This window comes from Diceros bicornis, chromosome 2 (genome assembly GCF_020826845.1).
Source record: "Diceros bicornis minor isolate mBicDic1 chromosome 2, mDicBic1.mat.cur, whole genome shotgun sequence".
Classification (NCBI taxonomy): Eukaryota; Metazoa; Chordata; class Mammalia; order Perissodactyla; family Rhinocerotidae; genus Diceros; species Diceros bicornis.
The window spans coordinates 58,188,668-58,203,307 of record NC_080741.1 but is presented as its reverse complement, the minus strand read 5'-3'; the positions used below and the strand labels follow the sequence as shown (position 1 = coordinate 58,203,307).

Below are 14,640 nucleotides of genomic sequence, written 5' to 3'. Positions count from 1 at the left end.
GGGAGAACGCCATGTGACGATGAAGGAGAGATCAGGGCGATGCATCTACAAGACAAGGAACAGCAAAGATTTCCAGGACACCACCAGAAGCTGGGAAGAGGCATGGAACATCTCTCCGTCAAGGCTTCCAGGAGGAAGCAACCTGCTGACAACTTGATCTCGAACTTCTAGCCTCCAGAACTGTAAGACAATCCATTCCTGTTGTTTAAGCCACCCAGTTTGTGGAACTTTGTTACAGCTGCCCTAGCAAACTAATACAGAGCTATCTGACAAAACCTATTAAAATTTAAAAATGCACATGCCCTTTGACCCAGTGACTGCACATCTAAGAATTTACCCTTCAGGTATGCTCTCACACTCCACAAACACAGATGTATACTGATGTTCACTGAGGTCTTGTTTAAGAGCAAAAAACTGGAAACGACCTAAATGGCCATCAGTAGGGCACTAATACAATACATTGTGGCAGAGCCATATAATGGAGTACTAGGCAGCTGTGAAAAAGAATAACGTAAGATATCATTTGGGGCAAGAATCATTCACAGATGGTAGCTCTAGGGGGGAATGTTTGATGAGGAGCAGGATAGCTCAAAGTGTCTCCCCACAGACTGCTTATTAGTTGCAAGGGGTGAAACAGTAACTCTATAATGAAGAAATCAGACAACACTGTGACCAGGCAATCAACTTTAACATCATCAATGACGGGCAGAAGGACATCATGCATCTGAGGATGTGATAACATGTCACTCATGAGATATTCTGGCCAGGGATATATAACCTGAATTTAATCATGAGGAAACAGCAGACAAACTCAAACTGAGGAACATTTCCTAAAATAACTGGCCTATACTCTTCAAATACCTCAATGTCATTAAGACAAAGGCAGACTGAGGGATCGTTTCATATTAAAGGAGACTAAAGAGACATGACATGTAGTATGTGATCATGGATTAGGTCCTGGTTCAGAGCAGGAGGAGGAGGAGGAGGATTCTGTGTCGGACGTTATTGAAACAACTGATGAATTTGGAATATGGACTGTAGATTAGATGAAAGCATCACATCAATGTTAAACTTCCTGAATGTGATAATGTACTGTGGTTGTGTGAGAAAATATTCATGTTCACAGTAAATCTGTCCTGAAGTATTGGAGGTAAAGTGGCATAATGTAAGCGACCTACTCCAAATGGTCCAAAAATATATATTTCTAGATAGATAAATGAGAATGATAAAGCCACTGTGGCAAATATTTAAAAAATTGGTAATAAATAAAATGTGGTACATACATACCACGGAATGATAGCAATACAGAGGAAGAAACTATTGATATATACAACAACATGAATGAACCTCAGAAACATTATGATCAAGTGAAAGAAGCCAGATGTAAAAGACTACATGTTACATAATACCATTTATATGAAATTTCTAAAAAAGACAAAACTATAGAAACAGAAAATAGATCAGTGGTTTCAAGGGGCTGGGGAGATTTCAAGTGGAGATTAACTGCACATGGGCAGGAGGGAACTTCTGGGAGTGACAGAAATGTTCTACAACTGGTTTGTGCTGGGATGGACAACTAGGTGAATTTTATGGCATGTAAATTATACCTCAGCCAGCCCTGGTGCTCTAGAGATTAACATTCGGCGCTCTCACTACCACGGCCCAGGTTCATTTACCAGTCAGGGAACCCCACCACCCATCTGTCAGTTGTCATACTGTGGCAGCTGTATGTTGCTGTGATGCTGAAAGCTATGCCACCAGTATTTCAAATACCAGCAGGGTCACCCATGATGGACAGGTTTCAGCAGAGATTCCAGACTAAGACAGACTAGTAAGAAGGACCTGGCCACCCACTTCTGAAAAAATTGGCCATGAAAACCCTATGAATAGCAGTGGAGCATTGTCTGATACAGCGCCGGAAGGTGAGAGGATGGCACAAAAAGACGGTGCAGGGTTCCACTGTGCTGTACACAGGAGTCACAGATGACTCGATGGCACTAACAACAAAAATTATACCTCAAGAAAGCAGTTAAAAATTGATGAATTTAGGTAAAACACACACAGGAGTACTCTGTACTAGTCTTACAACTTTTCTGTAAATTTGAAATTATTTCAAAGTAAAATATTTAAAAAAATAGAATGAGTAGATCTGTATGGGTTGATATGAAATGATTTCCAACATATATATTTCTTATATATAAGAAGTAAGTTGCAAAACAGTGTACACAGCATGTTTGAAAAACTTACAGATAAAACTTATCTATGCATAGAATAGGAATAGGCAGACAATGGCCCGCTGCCTGTCTTTGTGAATAAAGGGTCACTGGAACTCTGCCATGCTACTTGTTTGCATATTGTCTACGGCCGCTTTTGCACCACAACAGCAGAGTGGAGTAGCTGTGACAGAGATTGTATGGTCTGCAAAGTCGAAAATAGTCACTACCTTGCCCTTTATAGAAAACATTTGCCAACCCCTGCCTTAGAAAATTGAAGAAATATACACAAGACAGTAAGGGTTGCCTCAAGGAAATGGGAAGTGAGATCTGGGATGTAAAAGAGACCAAGTTTTCATTATAAACCTTTTTGTACTCTTTGAAGTTCTTTGTACCATGTGACTATATGGCCTTGATAAAAAATAATCTGTAAAAATGATTTAAAATTGCATTTCATTTTAAAAGACCAATGTCGTTGCTCTCAGCTCACAGAAGGACGCTCCCCGTAAACACTGGCACCTGACTCAGGTGTGTTCCACCTCTTCCTGATATCAGAAACCAGCCCGCAGGCTCACTTTATAAATGACCACTAGCTTTTCCTCAGAGGCCGGTGTAACTGGCCCAGGAGACCCCAGGGACACGCTACATACCTGGTCTTGCTTCCCCCAGATGATCTGCGTGGGGACCTTGATCTTGTCCATGTTCTGATGGAGGGAGTATCTCGACTTCTCATTGACGATTTCCAAAAACACTTTTCAGAAAAGGAAAACAAAGTAAGGGTACATTGGGCTGTGCCTCTGGGCACTACCATAGAGTATAGGGACAGTCATCGATTCCAGGCCACGACATTCTCTCTTTGGGGTCCCAGAAAACTATCAAAGTCTCAGAAATGTGAAAAATAAAAGCCAGCCACCCACAAAGCTTAGCTTGTCACAAGCTCCAAGCTTCAAGTAGGGCTACTTACACTTTCGGTAGAAGTTGTTATGAGGGATGCGGACGTCGACAAGGCCTTGCAGAATCTGAGGATAAATAACCCAAAGTTAGAAGGCAAGTGAAGATTCGTTTCTTCAGGCCTCTCGTGGCTGTGGGACAGTGAAGGACGTCAAGTCCAGCAATTTATGGCAGGGTCAAGGTTTTTAGGGCCTGGTCCTCCAAATTCCCGAGATGTAGTATGCAATGTAATTGGGAGTTAGGTTCATTAGCGGCTTTTTCTTTTTAATTAGGAAGGAACTTGGGTAATACTGTGAAGCCAAAGGTCCCCCATGGCACGTAAAACACACCTGAGATGGCCTAAAAGCTGCTTCTTGAGAAATTCTCTGCTTAGCCTAAGACACAATCAGGATGAAAATAATATCAAGTAATTATTCAGTAATATCCAAATGCAAAACAAGTTCTAGTAAAAAAAAAAATTAAACCATTGGGGATGAAGGGCCTCTTAAACAATGAAGAAGTAAACTATTGAGAAAATTCTGGGAAGGATTCCACAGTCTTTGTTTATTATTTGACACTGTCTTTAGCTTCCCTGCTGAGGGCTGGTGAAGGCTGCAGCAAATGTGAACAGGCCTGATCTCCTGGACCTGGGATATTGACCCAGAGAGGTGCTGTGGCCAGAAGGAACATGGCCCCCTCCTCCTCCTGCCTCAGGATTCTTGAGGTAGGGTACAGGGTTCACATTAGCAACTGTCACTCCTCTCATCTACCTGGGATGGTCTGAACATCTTAAAGGCACTCTCAGGAGTTCTGTGTACTGATTGAAGTGGGAAGATCCAGCCATAACTGCTTTGGACTAAACTAACCCTCTGGAGCATGACTAGAATTCTGATTATTCTGGAAGTGGAAGCCAAGAGGTGAGACCAATGGCAAAGTGTCCAACACATTGTGCTCAGCATCAGACATTTTCTTTGTCCTACTATCTATTATGCACCCATACATCTATCCATCTTGCATCCATCCATCCTCCACTTTGGCTCCACCCACCCATCCATCCTGCATCTCTGACTAAGATATGCATAGATCTATCCATACATCCACGTATGCTGCATCTACCGATCCATCCATCCTCCATCCCTGCTTCATGCAGACATCTATCCATTCACCCATCCATCCTGCATCTCCGCATCATATGCATACGTTTACCCATGTATCCATCTATCTTGCACCCATCAATCACCGTCCATCCCTGCAGTCTCCAGGCATCCTCCCATCCATCCAACCAAGCATTCAGCCATCCATCTGTCCTACATCCCTAAATCATCTATGCACGCACATGCATCAATTCGTGCATCCATCTATCCTGCATCCACCCACACATCCATTCTCCTGCATTATCCAGGCATCCCCTGGATCACCCATTGATCCATCCAATCTATACGTAGGCCCTACTTCATGCAAGCATTGTGCTAAAGGCTGGGGATAGAACAGCCAGTTAAGACAAAGTCCCTGATCTTACAGAGCTTAGAGTGGAAGACGTAAACAAGCAAACCACCATGACACAACGTGACACAGTGGGCTGAGTGCTCGGGTACTCCTTCTCTCCTAGGAGGGAAAGACTTTTGGAGCAGCCATTTATTTTCTCCCGGGGTTTTCATATCCCTGACACCTCAAAACACGGAATTTTCTAAAACACTGTTTGGCCACTCTGTTCTGGGAAGAGACCAGTGTCGGGAGGGGCAGCTTCACAACTAAAAAGAGGATTTCAGGGATAGAGCATACCACAGACTCAGATTCTGTGTGCTTCCTCAGAGACGGGCTGCACCTGTTAACTGAGTCATGTTCACAACTTCTGAATAGAGCCCATTCTTTCAATTCCTGAGAGGACCCCCCCCTCCCCCACCAGGCAGCATCCAGTGCCTAGAACAGAGGGAGGTAATTTGCTGTTATGAGGCCTCAGCCATGGTCTCTCCTCTCTGGGTTCTCCACATCTTTCCCTAGATGACCTCATTCACACCTGTGACCTGTAATCTCATCATGGGCAGACGGCTCTAACTGTACAGCTCCAGGCCAGACTCCCCTCAGCTCCACTTGCGTATCCAGCTGCCTACTTGACATCTGCACTTGGAGGCCTCACAGGCAACTTGAACTTAACACATCCAAAGTGGAGCTCTTAGCTCATCCCCCAAACCTGCCCTCCCTCTCCTTCCTCTACTCAGAAAATGCTACTTTTATCCAACTCAAGTGCCAAAGGTCACCTGGGACTCCTCGCCCTCTCTCATCCCCCAGTTCCAATTTGCCAATAAGTCCTGTTCTCTCTTCCTCCCAAAGCTTCTCAGAACTCTTGTCTCCACTGCTGCCACTGTAGTCTACACCATCGTCTCCAAGCCACAACAGCACCCTAATGGGTTTCTCTGCTTCTGTTTGTGCTCCCCTACAATCCTTCAGTGGTTCTCCTATTGCACTTAGAAAAACTCCAAGCTCCTTCCTATAGCCTGTAGGGTCCTACGTGATCTAGGCCAGTGGTTCTCGAAGTGGTTCTTGGAAGTCCATGAGGTCAAACTATTTGCATAAGAATGCTAAATGTTATTTGCCTTTTTCACCTTCATTCTCTCAGAAGCATACAGTTTTCAGAGCCTGCATAATGAGGGATGATGTCATCACTCTGATGGCCAATAAAATGAGTGCTTGTACATCCTTGTGTTTTAAATTTTTCTGAGTTTTAACTTCTAATATGGTAAATATCAATAGTTATAATCTCCATAAACAAAAGCTCTTTGGAGTTCTCAATAATTCTTAAGAGTGTAAAGGAGTCCTGAGATTAAAAAAACAAATGAGAATCTCCGATTTAGCCCCTGCCTGCCTTTCCAACCTCATCTCAACCCATTCTCTCCCTCACCCTCTAGGCTCCAGTCACCCTAACCTTACAGCATCATGAACTTGCCTATGTTTTTTCCACCTCTGCACATGCTGCTTCTTCCGAGAGGCTTATCAAAGCTTCCCCTGCCTGTTTTCAATCACTGCACCATCTTCATTTCCTCTATAAAACTTATTATAATTTGTAATTATTTGTTTGTTGTTTGCCTCTCCCACTGGTCTGTGTCTGCCTAGGGATCTTCTCTGTCTTATTTATTCACCACTGTGCCCAAGCACAGTGCTTGTCACGTCACGGGCACAATGTGGATACTTGTTGAATGAATACGTAAATGAGTACAAGGAGGGAATGCATGAAGGACGTTGGCACCTGCCACCTGAGCGTTTGGCAGAGGGCAGGCATACTGCTGCTGAGACCACGTTACCTGCTGGGGCACCTTGAAGCGGACATAGGAGCAGAGCTGGAGCATTTCACTCATCTCTTCTGGGGTGGACGGGATCAAGGGAATCTTCTCTACAGCAGCCGACTCCTGCAGTTCTTTGAGCCGTTGTATAAATCGATTATCACTTGAGTACTGCAGGCCTGTGGGATTCAAACCAAAACAGCTTGGCAATACATTTATCTTCCTAACAAATCCCATTTTATATACAGAACATCCAATATCAGCCCAGAGCTAAGGTATTTTAGGGTTTTCACTAGTAGATTTCTTTTTAATTGGTACTGCCATGCTTGCTCCAAGTTAAAACAACACTCTGAGAAACACAGAAAAAAAATCCTTCAAGATATTTTAGAGACTGGTTACTCAAACTGTGGTCCATGGACCAGCAGCATTGGGAGCCCACATGAAATGCAAAATCTCAGTCCCTCCCTAAGTCTCTTGAATCAGAATCTGCATTTTAACAAGTTGCCAGGGGATTCATAGGTATGATAGAGTTTAAGAAGCATTAGTTTAGAAGACAACTCACTTGCCTGAGCCCCTTTCACATCTGTATCATTAAGAGGAGATCTGAGGAAACACCCAATAGAAAGAAAACACAGGACTGGAGTGACTGATTACTCCTTCCCTTGGCCTGGACCCACTTGGTAATCTCTTATTTGGGTTGATACACAAAACACAGTGAGAGTGAGTCCCCTTCTGAGCTGTCCCCCACGTTGGGGCACTAGCTGCCCTCTACACAGTCCCTCCTCCTCCAGGAGAGCATTAGATGATCGCTGAGACCAAATAGCTTTGAGATTATTTTCCATCACCCTGGAGCACGACACCAGAGAGCTCACACAAGCAGATGCATACAGGAGGGCAAAACTAACTCTCACTTCCAACACTGAGCAAACTTCTAGGTGTTTAACTTAGCTGAAGAGCTAGATTTTAGAAAGAAAGGCAATGGCATCAATACTATGCTGCAGAAATCCACACTTCGTAAATCTCCCATATTCAGCAACTCCTTTAAATCTAACATGGGTATTGTGTGTGGTTTTCACCATGCCATGGGGCAGATTATATGATCTATTTCCTTTCACTTTAAAAACAATCCTAGGCTAAATGTCATGTGGTATCCTGGATTGGATTCTGGAACAGAAAAAGGACATTAGTGGAAAAACTAATGAAATGCAAATAAAACCTGGAGTTTAGTTAACAGTAATGTACCAGTGTTGGTTTCTTAGTTGTGACAAATTTACTCAGGTAACATGAGCTGCTAACAATGGGAGAAACTGGGTGAAGGGTTTATGGGACTCCCTGTACTGTCTTTGCAACATTTCATTAAATTTACAATTATTTCAAAGTAAAAAAAGTTTATTAAAAAAAACTAGGTAAGATATAATCCTGAATTTGTTTCTATTTTTTCATTTTCACATACGAACAGACAATTTTAAGTTTCCAATTGTAACTAAGGTGTAAAAACTCTTCTTTGAGAAATGAACATACACTGGAAAAAGCCAATTAGATCTGACCTTCCCTAAGGGATTTAAAATCTAATAACCTTCCATAGGGGCCGTTCCTTCAGTTCTCAAACTTTATTATTAAAAGACCAAATGATTTCAGACACGGTGCCTGGGAAAAGCGGAAGGGAAAACCCTTTGGGAGCTTGCCTTCAATTTCAATGCCCTTAAGAGACCTGAAAACTATTAACTTTCAGAGTGACAGAAAGATTTTAAAGGCCAATTTAGTTACATTTCAGTAGAAAGTGTGTGTGTTTGACTCATGGCTGGTTCTAGTTGAATCATATAAAGGAGGTATGGATATGAGTCATATGAAGGAGGTAGTGAATACGAAAAGACTTCCAAAACAGCCAGCTTAGGTTCTAGAGTCAGAGAGCCTAGGATCAGTTCCTATTCTGGCTCTGGCACTAACATAATTTCTTTGTGCCTCAATGTCCCCACCTATACAATGGGCATACTATCTTGATCTGGATACTAATTACATATGTAAAAAGTCATTGAGACGTACACTTAAAATTGTGTAATTTACTATGTGTAATTCACACCCCAATAAAGTACTAAAGAGAGAGAGAGGCAGTGAGAGTAGGAAACACATAAATCCAAGTTTGAAGACTTATACAAGAAAAATGAATTAAAAAAAATCCAACTTCAGATCATAATTTCTGGGGACATATTACAACTCAATTTGACATGTATACATGTAAGAAGGGAGAAACTAAAGTTTGTTGATTTTTTTAAAAAGATCTTGTAATGAATAAAGATCCGTGAATTTTCAGGAAAAAAGGAGAGAGGCATAATAGTACCTTCACTTCATAAAGTTATGGTGAGAATTAAATCCATATAAAGAGTTTAGCTCACAAGAGTCCAAGAAATGTTGAATGTTAATACCATCATTACATTTCAAAGTATTTATGTGCTGCAAAGTACTATATACATTTTAATTAACCACTCAAATTCTTTGTGGAACAAAGCTGGCTCTATATTTTAAAAATCAGCATGGTTATACAACCATTGTTTGGTTAGTTATCACTAAAGCATTGCATATCTCTAAAGTAGACATCAAAAAAAGATTCTAAAAAACAGTCATAGCAGACACTTGCCACTTGTTCCTTCAGAGATTCAGACCCCGCTGTGCTCAAGTCACTCACAGGCTTATTTCAGCCTCATAACTCACCAGCAGGGCACACGAGACATAGGCTGCAGATATCCGATGGGTAGTAAGCAGCGTACACCCCAGCCACATGGCCACCCATGGAGGTGCCTACCAGGTGGAAAGGCTTTTTGTTCAGCTTAAGGCATTCTACAAACTAGGAGGGGAAATGAGAAGGAGGCTTGGTTATATAGCTGTAGACAATGACAATGGTGATTACAGAGCAGAAAACCTCTGTACTTCCTATGGGGACAATTGAAAAGGGCTATTGATAAAAGGGGATCTGAAACCTACTGGATCCATTATCCAGATGAGTCCTGTGGCATGCAAGTGCTTCTCTTTGCCTGGCACAGGTGATTGAGGGGTCATTTATAAGTATAAAGCCAACAAGGATTCCCCTAATTCATGAATCAGCAAACTTTTCTATAAAGGTCCCGAGAGTAAATATTTTCTATTTTGTGGGCCATATGATCTCTGTCACAACTACTCAGCTCTGCTGTTGTAGCACAAAAGCAGCTAAAGACAATACGTAAATGAATGAGGATGACTCTGTTACAATAAAACTTAGCTTACAAAAATAGGTAGCAGGCCAAATACAGCCCACAGGCTATAGTTTGCTGACTCTTGCCCTAATTTAAAGCCCTTCCTATCCATCCAACCATCTATTCATAACTATCCACTCATCCATCTATTCAACCATCCAACCATTCATCCATCCATTCATATAACTATCCACTCATCCTTCTAGTCAACCATCTAACCATTCATCCAACCATCCATCCATCCATTCATCCAACCAACCATCCACTCATCTAAAAAATATTTATTGGATATCTATTATGTACAAGGAACAAGGTCAGCTGCTAAGGATACAGCAAAGAGTCAAAGAGACAAGGTTCCTGACCTCATCAGAATACATAGTTTAAATGGGAAGGGGGGAAGAGATTAAATAAATATCCTCACCTGGAGAAAATACCTAATGTCAATTTGAAACTTAGGACTACCAAATTCTGAAATGGTTCATGAGCCCCTTGACCACAAAAGCCCAGCCAGAGAGGGGCTGAAGACAGATGCTAAAACAGAACAAAATGCAAAGAGCACCCTCCCCATCCTCCACAACTAGGCAGCACAACTGCTGTCATCATGTAGTTGGTAAGCAGAAAAACAGACTCCAAGGAAAAGGTCTTGAGAAATTTTTAACTCTTTTTTTTTAAAGAGCTGAGAAAATGCACAGATCCTATTTCTTCAGAAGCAACTGCAATGGGCTTAGAGGAGAACAGTCTGCAGTAAGCCCTGGTCTTCCACAGCTGACTAAGGATACCACTGGGCTGCCATTTTGTTTGCAACTACTTGCAGACAGAATGCACTGGAAACTCTCCTGCCTGCTTGCCAGACTTAGACATGCAATGGTGGGCAAGACTCAGTCTGGGCAATTTTTGACGGAGCCTCCTGCTTACCTGGTGTATTCTCTTGACTTGCCCATCTATGGACAGGTCATCCAGGGAGGAACGGGTGGTGCCCTCATGTCCTGGCATGTCCACGCAGACCAAGTGCAGGTTCTTTGGGAGGAACTGAGGACACACAGGCCCAGAGAGTCAGTATGTGGTATGTGGAACAAGTCTGCCTGCTTTTTTGGGGAGGTTGCCCCCCACTTACCAAGTGACTTAGACAGCCATCCCCGGGGATGTATGGGTCTGGGCCACCCAGCGTTTTACCCTGGTAACATCTGATGTAAATAAGCATTGCCAGTGCCTTATAGGGAGCAGAGGCCCCCAAAGACTAATACACAGATGGGAAGGGGACTTGGAGGATGACTGGAAAAGGGAGACAGAGGTCAGGGTAGCAGGCTTGAGGCTCCTGCTCTTTCTTGACACCAGTTGGCAGGTACTACCTCCTTCTCCCTTCCCCCACCCCTTTCACACTTACTCCAGTGATGCAGCCACTGACTTGGAACTAGAAGGAATGGTTCTGTTCTCACAAAGCCCCGGCCAACTCTAGAGCCAACAGGACGAGGCTTTCCCTAAGAACCATGTCTGATAACTCTGATTTGGATTTCAACTGTTTTTGTTTTTTTTTTTTTTGCATTAAGGTCTAATTCCTAGGGTGATTATTATACTAAAATACTTTCTTCCATGTAAATAGGTGCCACTTGTAACCAAGAAACTGAGAAACATCAGTTATCAATAAACAAATATCTAGTCATATGAAAGATGCTTATCTGAGGCAGGGACAGGAAGTGAGAGGTTCACTAAGGCATGAGGGTGACTGTTCTCATAGTGGAATTTGGAAGTAAGAACACAAGTAATTAGAGGATGTGTGACCCTTTTGCCCCTGGTGTAGATCACACTTGAGATCATTCAAGTATGGTCCTGGCTTGAGGTGGGAGCCAAGACCTCTCCCAGCCCCAACCTTCACCAGCTGGTCACTCCTACCCCGTAAAGCAAGTTGCCACACCCAAGTAAACCAGGACAGAAAATGAGTGATGGAAAACTATCCCAGAAAGCCCCCAGATCAAGACCATTTTTCTAAAGGGCTAAAGAAAAGAAAAAGAAAAAGCAGAAATAGAAGACGGAGGGAAGGTGGGGGGAAGGGAGAAAAAGAAGACGCAGAAAAAGGAGAAGGAAGAGGAGAAACTTGGAGCGTAAAAGAACAAATGACTTTTTAAAGCCCCGATCTTGATAGTCATGACAGTTCTGAGACACAGCTGAGTGTCAGAAACCTTCCCTAAGAAATCTTCATGAAGTAAAATGATTTCTAAGATTTTACAATAACATTCAACTCAATAAATTTTGTCTGACAAAAGGATTTGAATAATATATTGCATTAGTTTTAAGACCAGTTGAGCCATGGTTCTGGGTTCCTTTTGCTTTCTACCGTTGCTGATGACATGTCCAAGGGAAACCCTTTTCTTTACTGAGTGACACCCTCTTGAGAGAGAAGAATCTAGAACTGCACCTTGACCACGCTGAGCCACATATCTTTGTGTGCAGAGAATCCGTGGAGCATGAGGATGGAAGGTTTCTGCCCCGGCCTGCCACGGAAGGAATAACAGAACTGATAGTCTTCATGGTAAACATAGCGGACCTGCATGCCCAATGTCCTCCGCCAGTACCTGGGGAGGAAAAATACAGGCAAAACAAACATCAGCACGCTCCAGAGAAGTGGCTTCAGGAGGGGCACAGGTCCTCTCCATAGTCCTACGTCATGGAAAGGCCAATACTTCTCCCAGCCGTATCCTCCACGTACGTCTCTGGAGTCCCCTAGAGCATCACCCTCAAGAAGCACTAAGCAAAACCATTCCAGAAAGCATCTTAAAAGAATATTCTGGTGTTTATTTTACTAATCACTCTAACTAGGAAGGGAAAAAGGAGTGTTTTCTTAAGAAGCGTAATACATAATAACCTTTTGTTAATATATATTTCTAGCAGTTTGAATCACGGTGCAAAGAAGTAGGCGGTGGGATCTCACTGGGTGTCTGACTAGCCCTTTCTCTGCCTTGCTTATTTGAACTCCAGCAGAATTTGGAATAGTTGGTGGTAAGGCTGAGAAGGTCTCCGGAAAGACCAAGACAAAGGTGGTTTCCCCTCACAGAGAGCTGGCTTGCAGTTCCTGGTGGGCCACATTCATCGACACCTGAAATCTAGGAGGAGCAGCCGTGGACGTATGGGCAAGACTGCAGCTGGGTACAGTGCAGCCAACCTGGAGTAAGTACCTCACCACAGAGTACCTGAATTGGCAGGAAATGCATCAAAAGACTTAAAGGTAGGAGCCGGCCCAGTGGCGCATTAGTTAAGGGTGCGCTCTCCGCTTTGGTGGCCCAGGGTTCGCAGGTTCGGATCCCTGGCGCACACCAACGCACTGCTTGTCAAGCCATGCTGTGGCGGCGTCCCATATAAAGTGGAGGCAGATGGGCACAGATGTTAGCCCAAGGCCAATCTTCCTCAGCAACAAGAGGAGGATTGGCATCAGATGTTAACTCAGGGCTGGTCTTCTTCACAAAAAAAAAAAAAAAAAAAAGACTTAAAGGTAAAGTGTATTACCCCTCGTCACTTGCAACTTGTTATTAGTGGTGGTGAAGAACTGGACTCTCATCCAGGCTACGATTGCTAGTGGTGGTGTCATTCCACACATTTCAAATCTCTGATGGGAAAGAAAGGATAACAGAAGACTGTCTAAAGGATGCCTGGATTCCTTATTATCTCAGGACTCTCAGTATGCTAACAGCTGTCCAGTGTTGGTGATTCCAGTGGACTGCATCTCCGTGAAAACACAATTTTGCCTTTTTGTAACTCTGTGTGAGCAAGCTGGAAGTTTAATTAGCTTTCCAACAAACCAAATTTCTGCATTCAATTCTTAACCATATTTAAGCGTTGCTGTGGCTTCAAAGCTATTGATTCTGAAGTAGTGGATTTTGATTGCGTTGACCGTTTTTATTTATTTCTTTATTTTTGTGAGAGAGATCAGCCCTGAGCTAACATCCAATGCCAATCCTCCTCTTTTTTGCCAAGGAAGATTGGCCCTGGGCTAACATCTGTGCCCATCTTCCTCCACTTTATATGGGACGCCGCCACAGCATGGCTTGACAAGCGGTGCGTCGGTGCACGCCTGGGATCCGAACCCATGAACCCCGGGCCACTGAAACGGAGCACACGCACCCAACCGCTTGCGCCACCGGGCCGGCCCCTGAGTTAACCGTTTTTAAAAAACTGTTTGAATTTAAACTTGATGCAGAAGTTACAGTAACAAACATTTGGTTTTATACAGACATTATTTCCACTCCATTGGATAAGATCAATAAAGGTCATATCCCACCCCCACCCTCCAAATACATATATATATATACACACACACACATATACACACACACATATATATTTTTTCCCCCTAGAGATTTTGAGAGTGAGAACTTGTTTCTTACGAACTATCTGCATCGGACCTCTGGTTTTATTCCTCACCACATATGGCAGCTGGTTGAAACCTCCGCTTCTGTTGGTTACATAAGACTTGGCAATGCTGGAGTTTGGCTCGAAATCAATTTCAATATGAAATTACCATCTAAATAAACTGAACTCTATGCATGAAGCATCTCTCCAAAATGAAAGATAATTAATTCAACCAGAGATTCACTTTGCAGTACACTTTGCACCAAAGAGGTAGCAAAATCTTGCAAAAGCAAACAGCCTAAACTGACTGGTTTTAACCCTTTGTGCAAAATAAAGAGGGGAGGACGACGATATACATTCATTTTTTCTTGTATCTGCATACAAAAGGCATGGGAGCATATTCAAGACACTATTAAGATTAGTGTCTGCAGCGGAGGTGGGGAATGTGGGGAGAAGCAGGTGGAGAGGGAACGGCAGTGGGAGGAAGACTTGGATCGCCGTTCTTCCAGTACGTTTTCAATGAATGTACTGTCTATTCAAAACATCAAAAATGTAAAATTGGCTAGCTTAAAGCTCTTATGACAAAGCAAGCATATTTCAAAATTCTAAATCATGCAGCATAACATGAATTTGTTCATTCATTCATATCCC

General features: G+C 43.0%; 1 protein-coding gene across 4 annotated transcripts in view; it reads right to left on the bottom strand.

Moving 5' to 3' along the window:
• Positions 1 to 14,640, bottom strand: part of ABHD6 (abhydrolase domain containing 6, acylglycerol lipase) — a 46,599-nt gene that overhangs the window by 5,674 nt on the left and 26,285 nt on the right. For all 4 annotated transcript variants that reach the window (XM_058561976.1, XM_058561992.1, XM_058561993.1 and 1 more), the window contains 6 exons: positions 12,062 to 12,218; positions 10,564 to 10,677; positions 9,131 to 9,263; positions 6,443 to 6,600; positions 3,178 to 3,232; positions 2,864 to 2,964 (listed from right to left, as the gene is read on the bottom strand). In XM_058561976.1, the coding sequence (XP_058417959.1) occupies positions 2,864 to 2,964; positions 3,178 to 3,232; positions 6,443 to 6,600; positions 9,131 to 9,263; positions 10,564 to 10,677; positions 12,062 to 12,218 (718 nt within the window). The remainder of the gene's footprint in view (positions 1 to 2,863; positions 2,965 to 3,177; positions 3,233 to 6,442; positions 6,601 to 9,130; positions 9,264 to 10,563; positions 10,678 to 12,061; positions 12,219 to 14,640) is intronic.